Source organism: Gordionus sp. m RMFG-2023, chromosome 5 (genome assembly GCF_954871325.1).
Source record: "Gordionus sp. m RMFG-2023 chromosome 5, tfGorSpeb1-WG-v2, whole genome shotgun sequence".
In the NCBI taxonomy this organism is placed as follows: domain Eukaryota; kingdom Metazoa; phylum Nematomorpha; class Gordioida; order Chordodea; family Parachordodidae; genus Gordionus; species Gordionus sp. m RMFG-2023.
This window is the reverse complement of record NC_088779.1, coordinates 733,460-749,261: the sequence shown is the minus strand read 5'-3', so window position 1 is coordinate 749,261 and position 15,802 is coordinate 733,460. Positions and strand designations below refer to the sequence as shown.

The window sequence follows — 15,802 nt, the reverse complement described above, 5'->3', positions numbered from 1 at the left end:
TTTGGAAATGTAACTGTAATTAGTTAAGTTAGTAGCTAAATTTGGAGAAATATAACTAGTTACAGTTACTAGTTTTCTTTTTTTAAATATAACTAGTCACTACTATTTTTCATAAATAACTAGCGAAATTTTTATAGAGAAAACTATTAGAATTTCTCATATGATATTTTAAAATTGGTTAAAAAATTTAAAACGCTCTCAAAAATAATTATTGAGCTTTTGGTGTAATTTATCCGTGATTTACATAAACCTTAGATAATCTTAAAATGATGATAAATAAGAAATAAATGTTATATAGAGCGCTTTCTTATATTTTGTGAATGCCAAATTAGAGAATAGAATACCATTTGTATATGAAGTTATTATAAGATAAACCTAGATAAAATACCAAATAAGAGGTTAGCAATGTTCATTTCGAAATATCAAATAAATTTTTATTCATAATAAATCCAAATAAACATAGTATAAATAATATACCAATATAAAAAAATACAATTATATTATTAAATTAAACATTTAAATTTAAATTGTGGGATAAAGCCCTTAAATAATCCATCATGGTTCTTGAATGGAAATCTTCAACAATTAGAAGAATCCTTTTGGATCTTTCTCGATATTCTTTCTTTGACACTGGAGCTAATAGTCCTAAAGAATATTGTTCCAATTTGTAACTATTAAGGCTATCTTCGTCTTTGAGAGCTATAAATGAAAAGATTTTTAAAATTTAAAATACAATATAATTACTAACTCTTTATAAATTTCCAGATCGTTGGATGATGGGAACTTATATGAGATGAAAAACTCCGATGCCAGCCCTCTACAGAATTATTTGTATTCGGTTCACTAGCTAGTGTCGATTCATAACAATTTCATAGGGAAATACTAAATATTGGAGACCTCCTCTCCATCGCTATCATTTTCCCAATCCATGTCTCTTCAAAATATTCTATCAAGGGGGCGAGAATAGCCCTATTTTCTTGATAGAATATGGAGGCACATAATTCCTCAAATCCGTGAATTACGTCCTCAACTGGGACATATGCCAGTGACATTAGCATCTTTATATACATAGCAAAATTAGTTTCGCTTTTGTATGCATTGCAAATGCGGGAATTTTTCTGGACCGTGCGCCATATGCATTGCGACACATGGAACAGACACCCGCGCATTGCAGTCATTGGAAATGACTGTTTAAAAGCAGATAAGGCTGCTAATTCAAAATCAATCATAATAACTTTTGGATTTAAAAAATTTGGAAATTTTTAATTTGATTGAAAATATTAAGGTAATCTTGTTGGCGACGTGATGCCATCAGAACATAAATAGCGGGAATAATGGTTTTATGTTTCATCCCGTGGATGGTGTATATTTGCTGGAAGAGAGGGGGGCATGTTTTGAATGTGTCATCTGCATACCATTTATCGCATGTTGATAAAAATTGTAAATTTTTAATGGTAGAAAATATTATGCATCGGTGATCATGATGACCACTATCATAAAGTAAAATTGTTCATTATTATTGGATAATTGATATTCGATTGGTATCAAAATATTTTTATGGCATTAAAAGTGTTTATCAATTGAATACAATGTATGTTATGTTATTCTATATAAACGACATTCTCTATCATTGTTTTCTCTATAAAAGTTTCTCTATAATTGTTTATTTTGTAAATGTTTGTCACTAAAGATCATTTTAGAATATTTTAAGTAATAATTTAATTATTTTCTTTTTAAATTTTGATAAATTTTTTTTTAAATTATGGCTGAATTTATTTTAAGTAGTCGAAACAATCAGTTACTACTTCTTGATTTTTACTTATTTCAAAAGGAAAAAACATCTAACCAAACAACCTATTGGAGATGTATTCAATTCAATGTGGACGAATGCAGTGGACGTGCAAGAACTAAGAACGGAATCCCTATATTCCACAATCATAAACATAACCATGTACCAGACATTGCAGATGTTGAAGCAAGAAGAGAGCTAAGTAGAATTAAACAAGTGGCTTCTAGTTCCCAATCTCTGCCCAATAATATAATAGCCGATATATCTAGCAATATATCCATAGCCGCCACTGGGAAAATGCCCAGTTGTTCCTTAATTAAAAGGACAATTCGAAGGAAAAGACGCCAAGTAGGAAGAGCGCCTGCCGTTCCTGTAGGCCTGATTGACTTGGTCATACCAATGATATATCGGCTATTATATTATTGGGCAGAGATTGGGAACTAGAAGCCACTTGTTTAATTCTACTTAGCTCTCTTCTTGCTTCAATATCTGCAATGTCTGGTACATGGTTATGTTTATGATTGTGGAATATAGGGATTCCGTTCTTAGTTCTTGCTTGTCCACTGCATTCGTCCACATTGAATTGAATACATCTCCAATAAGATGTTTTTTCCTTTTGAAATAAGTAAAAATCAAGAAGTAGTAACTGATTGTTTCGACTACTTAAAATAAATTCAGCCATAATTTAAAAATAATTTATCAAAATTTAAAAAGAAAATAATTAAATTATTACTTAAAAAAATAATTAAATTATTACTTAAAATATTCTAAAATGGTCTTTAGTGACAAACATTTACAAAATAAACAATTATAGAGAAAACAATTACGGAGAAACTTTTATAGAGAAAACAATGATAGAGAATGTCGTTTATATAGAATAACATAACATAGATTGTTTTCAATTGATAAACACTTCTACTGCCATAAAAATATTTTGATAACCACATAGAGGTGTACGATTAAGGTTTGTCGCTTCTTGACAAATATCTTTTAACTAAAGAATAGATTATCCGTGTGTCACATCTATAATTTAAAATTTTTAACCTTCGAAAATTTTATTTAAACATGATATAAGATTATAAAACTTTCTGAAATTCAAAAATAGAGTTTTGCATTGTGTCAATGTTACTCTATTTTAATGCTACCAAATATAATGATGTAAAAAAATTAAATTTTATCTATTGGACCGATTTCTTTCAAAATTAGTATCTCTTTCTAAAAAACTCACTTTATTTCAAATGATGAACAAATTTAAGAAAGTTTAGCAAAAAGATAATTAAAATATTAATGTATTAAATAAATGATGGTAAATTGAGATGTAAGATTGGTCTTTTGTAAGTATTTCATACATATCGAAATATTTAATATTTATAATAAAAGTTAACACATAGTATCAGAAAAACAATATGCACACCCTAAGTAATAATTACACAAATTTATACAAAAATGTTATATATTATATAGATTAACATTTTTTATAATATAATCATATTCTTTAAATAAAATTTTATAAAAAATTCTCTATAAAATCATTCTCTGTAAAAACATTCTCTATAAAAAAATTCTCTTTAAACGACATTCTCTTTATGTTTCTCTGTAAAAGTTTCTCTGTAAAATACATTCTCTATAAAATAATTCTCTATAAAAAAATTCTCTTTAAACGACATTCTCTTTAATTGTTTTCTCTTTAAACGACATTCTCTTTAATTGTTTTCTCTGTAAAATACATTCTCTATAAAATAATTCTCTATAAAAAAATTCTCTATAAAATCATTCTCTATAAAATCATTCTCTGTAAAAACATTCTCTATAAAAAAATTCTCTTTAAACGACATTCTCTTTAATTGTTTTCTCTTTAAACGACATTCTCTTTAATTGTTTTCTCTGTAAAAGTTTCTCTGTAAAATACATTCTCTATAAAATAATTCTCTATAAAATCATTCTCTATAAAATCATTCTCTGTAAAAACATTCTCTATAAAAAAATTCTCTTTAAACGACATTCTCTTTAATTGTTTTCTCTTTAAACGACATTCTCTTTAATTGTTTTCTCTGTAAAAGTTTCTCTGTAAAATACATTCTCTATAAAATAATTCTCTATAAAAAAATTCTCTTTAAACGACATTCTCTTTAATTGTTTTCTCTTTAAACGACATTCTCTTTAATTGTTTTCTCTGTAAAATACATTCTCTATAAAATAATTCTCTATAAAATAATTCTCTATAAAAAAATTCTCTTTAAACGACATTCTCTTTAATTGTTTTCTCTTTAAACGACATTCTCTTTAATTGTTTTCTCTGTAAAATACATTCTCTATAAAATAATTCTCTTTAAACGACATTCTCTTTAATTGTTTTCTCTTTAAACGACATTCTCTTTAATTGTTTTCTCTGTAAAAGTTTCTCTGTAAAATACATTCTCTATAAAATAATTCTCTATAAAAAAATTCTCTTTAAACGACATTCTCTTTAATTGTTTTCTCTTTAAACGACATTCTCTTTAATTGTTTTCTCTGTAAAAGTTTCTTCTCTTTAATTGTTTTCTCTTTAAACGACATTCTCTTTAATTGTTTTCTCTGTAAAAGTTTCTCTGTAATTGTTTTCTCTGTAATGGTTTCTCTGTAATGGTTTCTCTGTAATGACGTGGAACCTAGGTATTCTACACGTATTAATCATTTATTTACCGCCATTTTTTTAAATTTAAATTATTTTTAACTTTTCGGGAAATGTATTTAGGCACGTGTAGAATATTTATTCTAAAGAATTCGAATCTTTTTTTTTCTAGGAAACCGATTCTAACCCCCCCCCTAACCACCCCTTCTCTCGTTCCTTTTCGAGAAAAAAAAAAGGTTGGGTTTCCCACTTTTGGTCAAAAATGATTGCTTAAATACTAACCTGGACTGACGATTCCTTTTTTAAATGGTACTTACATTGAAGCCAGCTGTAGTTAATGTCATTGGCTCTGGTAGATAGTGTTGTAAACGGCTCGTTTTGAGCCGATTTTTTAAAAACGGCTAACTCAATATTTAAGCTAGAAAAATATTGAGAAACCCTCTAGATTTCAATAATTATGTCTAGACCTTTATTCCTTCTATGAGCAAAATCTTCAGGTTTGTGTAATATTTTTCTGCACGAAGCTCAAAACGAGCCGTTTAACAACACTACTAATGGTAGACTTTCATGTTTGGGCTAAAATTAATCTAGTTTATTTACGTCGTTGGCTTTGGCTCTTAGATTGGAGGAACCAGTTGTAGGTTTCAGTACCGGTCGTAAACTCGGTGAGTAAGTTATAAAAAGCCGGTTCCGATTGCTAGTTCCGGTTTTTAGACTCGACCCGGTTTCGCGTTCCAAACTACGAATATAATATTTATACTCAAAAAAAACAGACATATCGATGAAGGACTCTCCGGGGACACTAATTCCTATTCCGCTGTACATCTTTAGCGATTCCAAAAGGGACGTTGAATCAGAATCAATCCCTTCTTCCTTTTTCCCCGTCTATACATCCTCCAAGAATATCATGCGCGAATTTATGGCCTCTGGTAATTATATATGACAGGATTATTTTTAAGCCCGACATAACGTTTTAGAAATGGATAGCAGTCATTTTTATGTCAAATATGTGTAGAAATGAATCTTATATAAAAATTAAGGATAAATTTGATGCCGAATAATAATAGTGCGCACGAATTGAGCGTTTACGTTTTGCCGATATTTTTAAATAAGAAATAAACGTAACTGTCTTTTTTTTATTAATATCCGTCAAATTCAAATTTTTAAATAAGTTCTAAAAAATTCAAAAATTATAATTATCGTCTGCGTTCTTATTTTCTTTAATTTTCTAAAATATTCCCTTTTTTTAGGATTATAAGTAAGTTTATTTTATATTACATTTTTATATAATATTACAAAATGAAAAAGCAAACCTATTTCCGTTTTTTTTTGAAAAATGGTTGCTAACGCCAAACGGTAATTTTACCAATTTGCGCGAGGCCATTTTGAAATGCATTATTTGCCGCTTGCAACGCAGCGTTTTTTGAAACGCTCAATTTGTGCGCACTATAAAGCTTTATAAAATTCGAACTTTAGTAAATTTATTTAAAAAAAATAAAAAATTAAATAGAGTAATTTTTAGAATTAAATTCTTGTAAATATAAGAATTTTTTAAATATTCTAATTTAAGAATTTAAAATATCGGAATTAATATAAATCTATTCAAAACTTTTACTACGTCCAATATGTAACCAATCAACTTTCATAAAAATTTTGTCCATTATGTTTTCTCAATTTAATGTGTTTATTTTTTTTTTTCAAATTTAAAATCATTTTTGAACGCGTTTCTACATTTTTTTTTCTTTACTAGAAATGAGTTCAGCATGTTTAGAAATACCTAACCCTATGAATTTTTAAAAAAAATTGCCATTAACTTATGAGTAGATTACGTTTTCTGGAATGTATTTCCGGGAAAACGCGCTAAAAAAACGATTTAAAGTCTGAAAAATTAACACGTTCAACTGAAGAAAAAAACAGATTGGCCCTGCATTCAGCGCCAATTCGGCTACGAAGAGTTTAAAAAAAAAGGTAAAATTATTTGTAATTTAATTTTTTTGTCATTACGCATCTTCCCCTGCCCAAGATGACATGAAAGGAATGCTGTCCGAACGTTCCTTTTATCGCCGTTTTTTCGTTGCCGAAAACGTGGCATCCCCGGGATTGTTCGACGTTTCCAATACTGTCGATCAAGTCTTCCCAACGTTTACTCATCCCGTTAATTCCACCCATCCATCTTCCGGGAACGTAGTCGATTTGTTGTTCAATCGCCCCCAAAATCCGCAACTCGCGATCAAATCCATGCCATCTTTCGTTCAGTACGCCAAAAGGGTCGACGTTTTGTGAGTATTAATAATTACCATTAAAAACAGCTGACCTGTCAATATTATCCACTGAACCTTCTGGAGCATTTTGAACGAATTCTTGTTTTTCAAAATTTGCGTGCCAGTTTATAGCGCGTAAAATTTCATCTTTTAAAATTCGTTGTATGTTTGTTTCATCCCAAATTATTTTTGACTTAACACCCTCGTAATTTTTGCTAGGTATTTGATTTTCCTATATGATTTAATTTGAAATTCCTCGGTTCCTTGTGCAATGAAGCATTGATGTTCTCGAACGATACTTTACCTTAGAATCAGAGATAATGCTGTAACCACATTTGGCAGTACGTAGCTCAAGCTATTATCCGAATTTAGTTTTTTTTTTAAAAAAAAACGATGTAACATTAATTATGACTTTCCTAATTTGTTTAAATATAGTTTTGTTTTACTAATGGATTAAAGCCAGCATATTTTCTTTTTATTCCATTCTTGTGCTAGAGATTAAATTTTTTAAAAAATATATTTAAGTCTAACTTTTTTTAAATACAGATTTAATTAAAAATTTAGGAGAGTCGATAAATATTTTTTAATTTTAAATTCAAATAGTTTTTAAAAGTATAAAATATATAAAAATTAATGTTATCAATATATTCTGTAAACGTGGAAGAAAAAAAAAGTATAGTTTGTTTCTTTAAATGACAACAGCCGCAATAAACCCCCCCCACCTTTACGGGCGAATATATATCTATTTTTTTTTAATTATTAGAATATTGAATAACGTTTTTTTTCCCAACATCAATTTTAAAATTTAACTTTATATAGATTTATTTAACGAACATATTATAACAAATTTTGATAAAATTTAAGCTCCGGTAAAGATATTAAAAATTCAACATTCCTTTCTGGACTTTTTATAAAGAAATTATATTATTTTTAAGAGAAAGGGTTTCAATTGTTATCTAATGATACCAAATATAGGTCTCTATCATTTATATATATTGAAGAAATCCTTATTTTTATCTATTTTTTCATATTAGGATACTATTTTTTTTAGCTTTAATACCCCATATATCCGTGCGGAACTAATTAAGTTGGAGCTTAAGTACAACATATATAATCATCATGCAAAGTTTCATTCGATTTGGAAAAGGATCCACGAAACTTAATCCATTTCACGTGGAATGATCCCTAAACTCATCATTTTTCGATCACCATTCATTAGCTATCTATTTATTAATTATTCTTTTTATTCTTTCATCTACCATATGTAGAATCAATAGCAAAGGGATACCTAACATCATAATGTTAATCCAATACGAAAGATTAGATTCTAAAACGTACTTCAATCCCACTCCCAATATCGCTGGTTCTGGAAGGCATGTCGAAGTATTAAAAAATAAAATCAAGAAAATATTGACTCTAAATATTTGATTGGTTGCGCAAAATGTATAGCCAAGATTATTTATTAAACTGAAAAATATATAAATTTATACCCTCAAAAAAATCAGACGATTCTCAACATAGACCACGTGGGCCGCCCTCACTCGCGCATGCTCGGTCGTACTAACCTCATCATCTTGGCCGTGGTTGGTTGGATTTGCTTCGCGCATTCGTGCTTGCGCGTCTGGCTTTGGGTCAGGCAGGCCGATGCTCGTAAGCAGACGCTCGATTTGGATTTGTTGATCAAATTCTTTTTTCACTTTTGTGGGCCATTCGCGCTTCTGATTTTCGCCACCGTGTCTACGTTATCTCTGATCGTGTCCATCCGATATAAGGTAAAATAAACATATGGGACGATTTAATGAAATCACCCAGAATTCAGTTGATTTATTAGAATCTATTCTTATTGAAATTAATGATGACCTATATATAATTACCAACAAAGCTTCTAACGAATAAGGCAATTATTCAATTTTTATAACTTACCCATTTTTAAAATCTTCTTATTTCATGGATAACGTTATTTAGATCCACAAGGAAAATATGAACTATCCTTTGCCCACAAGGTTTCAAGAAAGACCATTCGTTTTGTGCATCATCGTTGCCTTATCATTTTTGGTTTTATTTTTTCTTATTAAATACATATTATCTTCTGCTTTCTTTTTTTGATTTTTGAAAAATTTAAACTTAAAACAAAAAAAAATTATTGAAGGCCATTCATTTGTTGTACCATTTATCCCGGCAAACTAATTACGAATTGTTTTTTATCGATTGGGAGAATATTAACTTCATGAATCCCAACACCTATCCAAACGATAAAAAGGAAGAAGAGGAATTATCGTCTGCTCACCATGGTAAAAGCAGACGAAAGCATAAAAAAAACAAACACGCGGAGCGAGAAGAGGAAACGACTTTTAATCACGAGATATACCCCCCTCCAGAAAGGATGTACGCTGGTCAGAACGAGTTATTTAACGCGCCGACTGGTTCGGTACCCTTTTGGCCTCCCTATTTTATGTCGCCTCATTTCAATAACGCGCCCGGTCAACCTAATTATCCCAACTATCCCCTTCCTAATAACGGCTTCATCGATCCTTCTTCAAATTTTTCTCCCTTTCCTTATCCTTACAATCTATATAACCCCTCCCCTCAGAATAACATGAATATCGCAAGTCACAGAGATTATCAAAACACTGATTCAACTAAGGATCATAATAAATACTCCCGGAAAAATCGTAATAATAATAACAATTATTTTGTCGATAATCCAGGGTACGAAAATTCTGAACCGGAAATAGGGGTATCTCCTCAAGCGGACGATAATGTCAATAATAACAATAGTAATGATCACAAAGCGGACGATACTACCCGAAGCAGACGATCGAAGGGGCACGACCACCGAGATAAGAAAAGCAAACGGAAACACGTTTCCTCGAATTCTCCCACATCTCTACCAAAACACCATCACGATACGAAAGATGGAAAAATCAAAACAGAATTCGAAATGGTGGCCAATAAAAATTTCGATCCTAAAATGAATAACGGGATTGGCTACGAAAAGTATAGTAACAACATTAACACGGGTAGCGCTAGCAGGATCATGCGTTGCATCGAATATTGGTGCAAGATTCAGACTTTCAGGAATATTCCTAACAGGAAGGTTCTCTTTACCGGACTCTTGATCATTCAGGTTTGATAAAATAAATCTTCTATCTTTTTTAATGATGCTATAAATGAAATTTTGAATTTAAATTTGGGATATAATATTAGAAAATAATCTTTTTGCGAAACAATAATGAATTATAAATAAATAAACAACATGACCAATTAGCTGATTGAATATAACAAATTCGCGCGTTGCTATACCGGAAATGATCCTCCTGGGATAGATGTGTACACGGACGGCAACGCAACCTTGACATGCCTGCCCGTGAGTGGCCTTCTCAGATTCGCAATTTTATCCGTCGTTTTTGTGGTCCTGGCATTTCTCACATGCGTATGTCGTCAATTCTTCTTGTTTTTGGTAATTCCTATCTTAAAATTGAAACATAAATGATGCGTTTTTTTCTTCGAAATTTGTATATATATATATAATAGGGAAATAATTTGCTATAAAACTATAGTTTAATTATCCAAGGATGGAAATGCAGTTGAACGACAAATCCTTTCTTTAAAATCGTCCTTAATAAAACGTAATTTTTGCCCAGTAAATTTGAATAATTCTCTAAAGTGCCAAGGATTTAAATAAGCCAGGAATATCAGAATTTTATTGGAATCGATGCGTGGTTTTTTTAAAAAATGATTCGCATATGTCAATTTTGCTATTTTCGACCTTGAGAAAGAAGTCGCGAGAAAATGATTTATTTAAAAAACAATCTACACCCGTTTAGTCTTAAGAAAAGAAGCTAAGGCTCACCCCTTGCTCTGGACTCAAACCTGTGTAAATCATTTCGTAAAATCATTTCCCTTACCCTCTCTTTCTAGGGTTGAATAGCCGCAAAATCTAACAAATGCAATCATTTTAAACAACCTCACATTCATTCCGTACCAGGTAATCCTGGATCATTTGGCCCCAAGCCCCTTCAAATTAATAAAATCTATCGGGCTAACGAAGGATTCTTTCTGCGACAACGAATTTTTTAATCTCTGAAGATTCATGGCTCAAAATGGCGTTTCCATCCACGGATCATTGATCTCAAGTGGTTTAACTCTAAAATTTTAGCCATTGTTTTCCTAGACATAATGCCTAGTTACTTATTAGTATTCGTCGAATAAAGATGAAAATCAATTTATTATTCGTATCAAAAATCTCATCGAATATTAAAAAATCAAAACCCGGTTCGGTCCGGTTTTTTTGAAAATTTCAGGCCCGACCCGGTGCGGGTAAATTTTAAAAAAATTAAAATACGGGCCGGGCTTAGGGCCGGGCCTGCAGCTCTCTAATAAAAATAATAAATATCTCATTTTATATTTTAATTATCCCCTTTCTCATTCCTAATAAGTTTAATCGGCTAAAACTCTTGAACAAAAGCCAAAGTCGGCTGGGAATATTCCCCAAATTGATCACCCTGTGTCAAACCAACAACGTTTCCTTGTTGGTCTTGAAGGAAAAAAATTACGCCGTTTATCTTCATTGCGTCAACGGGTTTGGAACGGGAAATTTGACGCTCGAGGAATTCATTTTTCGACAAAGATATAGCAAGGTTTCGTTTTTTCGTGTTTTTCAAAAATTATATTTTAAATATTGATTTTATATATTTAAATTTACGATTTTGCAATCGTCATCCCAGCAGTGTGCGGAGTGAACTATCCGAAATGTCAAAAAATTTGGGATAATGCCAGTACGGGCCCGTCAAAAAAATTTTCGGACCTTGCCGGATGTTCGCTTTTTTTAAGGATTAAGTATAAGTCGGACCCGATTTTTACAACTAAATTCTCCAAATCGCCCACCAAAAAATATGGTTATAAAGGGTTCGCGATAATGTACGCGCTCTAAAGCGTTTCCGGTTCCGGCCCTCGAATTCCGCTTATAACATCTTTTTAATTCCCTGCGAAAAATATGAGATAGGGCGCCAAATACATGACATATTTTTTTCTCGCTACTTTATTTTTATATGCCAGAAGTATCGCGTATAAATTTGTATCTCGATGGGTGTAGAATAGTTCTCTTTCCAAATTGAATCGATTTTTTGTTTTAAAGGGAGTTTGGAACAGCTATCCTCGATATTATAAACTAAATTGTAATGAATAAAGTGCAATAAAATTGGGTGGTCTTTTTCTTTTATCGAATATATCATCGATCATGCACAACAGGTGACTTCTCATTCCTTTTTTCGAATAAAAGATGATATGGTATATTCAACTACTTAACTAATCTAATTAAAATAGAATTCTTACGGCCCTCCTAAAAATGTTCTTTTCGAACCTGTATAATATCAATTTTTTAAAACTGATTAGCTTATTTAAAGTTATATACTCGTTAAGGTCGAAAATGATAGGCAAAATGCTTTTACCGTAATGAGTTGTATAAATTATTTTTAAAATGAAGCAACTCGCGGATTCTGGTATGGGGGCCAATAATTTTTCGCCTTATTCTCCTTCCGATCAGGATAGTAAAGCTCTTGGAGGCGGTCCAGAAACGCAGCCGCCTTCCCTGATGAATGGCAAGTGCTACGAGATTAGTCTTAATCCTTCCACCAGCAACCTCCTAAATCAATCCATTTTGGCCATTCAACAAGTTTTTTTCGTTCATTTTAAGAAATTTAAATGTTTATTTAATATATAAATAATGAAAATAACTGTTTGATATAATTCGATATCGTAATACTCTCCACCACAACGGCAATTTATCAATAATATATTTATCACGTGATTAACCACTGCACATGTGATTTAAAAAAAATTTTTTATTATCAAAGTTCTACCAATAGTATTAATTTTTGTCGTAATAGGATATTCACTTAAAATAAATTTAGTTGTTTTGTGTTATTGTTGTCATGTAATACTTTATATTACCTCGGGGTTAATGTGTTTTCTTTCATGAAAGCATACATAATTATTTTTTACAAAAATATTATTGATATATATCCTCTTAAGATATTTTATATAAAAATCTATTAACTCAAAAATACAACATTCTTCCCCTTCTTTAGGAACAAAAACCCGGGGCAAAGTGATGCATTTTCGCGCTTAACTATAAAAAAAGAAATTAATCGGCGTACAAAAATTCAATACATGACTCACATACAATTCAAGAATTATATTTATATTACTCTTTTTTTTCTGCATCGTTTCATAAACGTTCTCTGTTCCTCAATAATAGCCGTTACAGCATTGTTATACAGTTGGGCCAGAACGTACGTCAATTACATAGTTGATGTTCCCTTGATATCTAATCTTTCACCTTACTTTACTTTGGCGGTATATGAAAGCTCGTATCTCTGGTTTGTCGTCTCGATATTGTATCGTTCAGCTTTGACGTTATCGGACATACGGTATTCGGGGTCGTACGGCTATTTGATTATTGATTACACGATTATTTACATCCGTTGTACCGGTCGTTGATTATCGGTAAGATTTGGGTATCTTGCCGAGTATTGTAAGATATGAATCGATATCTACAGTTCCTTATTAACCACGAACTTTTATTTTTCGATCCAAGAGAAAGTTTATGAAACGATGCGGAAAAAAATAAATATCGAATTATGTGCGAGTCAGTTATGTATTGAATTTTTACACGCCGATTGATATCTTTTTAGATTTACGCGACAAAATGTATCACTTGTCCCGGGTTTTTGTTCCCTTAAGAAGGGGAAGCTTGTTGTTAAATATTATATTTTTTTCTTTATTAATGGATTTTGTGTACAATGTTTTCAAGGATATATTTATATATACATATAAACGTATATGAAAAAGAAGAAAATTTATATTATTAAAATTTTCGCGGAAAAAAATCTTTAAAAATACTGAATTTGTAGTGGCATTTCACGATAATTAAGAAAACATAATTAACCCCCGTAATAATATAAAATAAGATTAGTATGCTAGCACACAAAAGTCTAAAACTCCACCCCGTATTTCTGTCGGTATCTTGAGCCGTTTACGAACGCGCCCAAATATCGGTCCAAAAAACGGGTCAGGTAGGCCGGTCTTGTTCCCGGAAATACTAAATCTTTCCGCCAAATCCTTTTATGTGATACATTAAATCGCGTATTACGAACCGAAAAAGGTCGACGGGGACCTACAAACCGTTAAACGCGTTACGGAACGTCAATTTTAATTGTTATCAGACTACTTCCTAATCTGTTTTTTTAAAAATTTAGTATTGGATATATTACATGAAAATTTAGGGATTATTATTTATCTTTAAAAAAAAATCTGAATTTTTTTTTTTAAATTTACGTCGCAGCCGTTGATTAACCAATTTTTAACGATCGCCAAACCAGGTAAATTTGTTAAATAGTTTATTCGTTGTTTGTGTTGTGATGATTAGTTTATGTAGAGTCGCGTAAAACAAAAAAATAAAATAATTCAAAGTTGACACTATTTGCTAAGAAGCTATTCTAAAAAAAAATTGAGGTCGCAACTCAAAACATATGCTTTACTTTATAACCCCCCCCCCCCCCTCACTGTAGCTTTCTCTTTTTCCACCTGAAGAAATCTGTAGAAACAAATAACTCCTCCCTCCCCCTAAGGTTATCTTCATGGGAAAAATAATTTTGACATTTCTTAACCAACAAAAGTCCCAATAGACCCTTTGTTTCTTTAAAAATGAATATGGAGGAAGTTTAATTTCTAACTGAAACTTTTACTTCGGGCATAATTTATAGGTTTTTTGGGCTGAAAGTGCTTAACTGACCTTTGCTAATTCCTTCTCAAGATCTAGCGTGGTGGTAGTGGATCGAGCGAGGGAATGGGGAAATCATGTTTTTACGATTGGCCTTTTCCTTATATTAGTAAAGAGGACATGTGGTAAGTAATATAATGGACTTGTCGGGGAAATTCTTATTTCAATTTCGAGATGTGAAAACGTTCCGTAAGGAGAAGATAAAATAATAGTTATTTAAAATCAATCCTCACTCACAACTCATAAAATTTACCAACCAAATATAAGTCAGTATAAATATTTTTTGGTATCACTTGTATATATTCATTTTGCGCATCTTTTAAAAAAATAAACCGTATTATTTTAAATTTAAGCCTTCTTTTTTTGCGTCCATAAACCGCTAATTATTCTAAGACCCACTATTTTAATGGGTTTTAGGGCGCTGCATTTAAACATCTCATAAAAAAATTTACTATGGTAAGATGTGGGCTAGGGTTAGTGTCTGTAATGAATCAGGCGTCTACTAGAGTTATATTTAAATATACGAGCCGCCATTTTAATAACATCACGTGTCCCTTCATTTTTTTAAAAACTTTTCCTTTAAATTTTAAATATTCTCGAATTCAGTATTTACTATCCTGCTACCGCCATGTATTAGAAATATTGCATCTCAATTTAATTGCATGCTTTTCGAAAATATGTCAGTTATCTAGGCTGACCATTTAACGTTTAGATTGATTAATTAACTTTTTTCATGATGTGAATATTTACGATAGGAACGACGAATGACATGCTGGATAAAAGGATCATGGCCTATCAATACACCAACAGTCTCCTGATCGATTTCCTCAGCAAAAACTTTTTCCACTATATGCCCTACCAAATAGTTTATAAGACGATAATCGAGAAGGTGTTGAACATCGAGATGAACCTACCTTTGCACATGTCCTACTTATATCCACGTAAATAATATTTTTTTATTAATGCCGGACACAGTGCAGGACATTTTATTTTTTTCGGGGATATATTTGCTAACCCACCCTCAACCCCTCCTTAACCGAAGAAATTTCTAGCTACGCGCCTGGGTACATTGTCATAATAACATTTTGTCTCATTTATCTGACTTTGATGCATATTGTCTTTAGGCAATTATAATAACATTATTTCTTTTTTATTTTCTCGCACAATCAATGTATAGGAAGTTCCTAGAATTTGAATTTATTTTGTAATTAGGTTTCTGGAGTATCGGAAGATTCAAGCCTTCCTCTTCCCCACTTTTGAAATATAGTTTTAATTAAAATTAAAAAGAAAATGGAAAAAAAAATAATTTTTTAGGAAACATGTAAATTTAAATATATTCAATATGGCTGCGCTCTAAC

General features: G+C 31.2%; 1 protein-coding gene across 2 annotated transcripts in view; it reads left to right on the top strand.

The window, feature by feature from the left end:
• The window catches only part of LOC135929393 (uncharacterized), a 30,454-nt gene that overhangs the window by 9,550 nt on the left and 5,102 nt on the right, over positions 1 to 15,802 (top strand). Inside the window, exons 11-21 of one of the 2 annotated variants that reach the window (XM_065465947.1) lie at positions 5,174 to 5,329; positions 6,424 to 6,679; positions 7,930 to 8,044; positions 8,167 to 8,433; positions 8,627 to 8,716; positions 8,811 to 9,788; positions 9,930 to 10,121; positions 11,101 to 11,301; positions 12,147 to 12,335; positions 14,007 to 14,043; positions 15,200 to 15,385. In XM_065465947.1, the coding sequence (XP_065322019.1) occupies positions 5,174 to 5,329; positions 6,424 to 6,679; positions 7,930 to 8,044; positions 8,167 to 8,433; positions 8,627 to 8,716; positions 8,811 to 9,788; positions 9,930 to 10,121; positions 11,101 to 11,301; positions 12,147 to 12,335; positions 14,007 to 14,043; positions 15,200 to 15,385 (2,667 nt within the window). The remainder of the gene's footprint in view (positions 1 to 5,173; positions 5,330 to 6,423; positions 6,680 to 7,929; positions 8,045 to 8,166; positions 8,434 to 8,626; positions 8,717 to 8,810; positions 9,789 to 9,929; positions 10,122 to 11,100; positions 11,302 to 12,146; positions 12,336 to 14,006; positions 14,044 to 15,199; positions 15,386 to 15,802) is intronic. The other variant, XR_010572581.1, reaches the window with a different exon arrangement.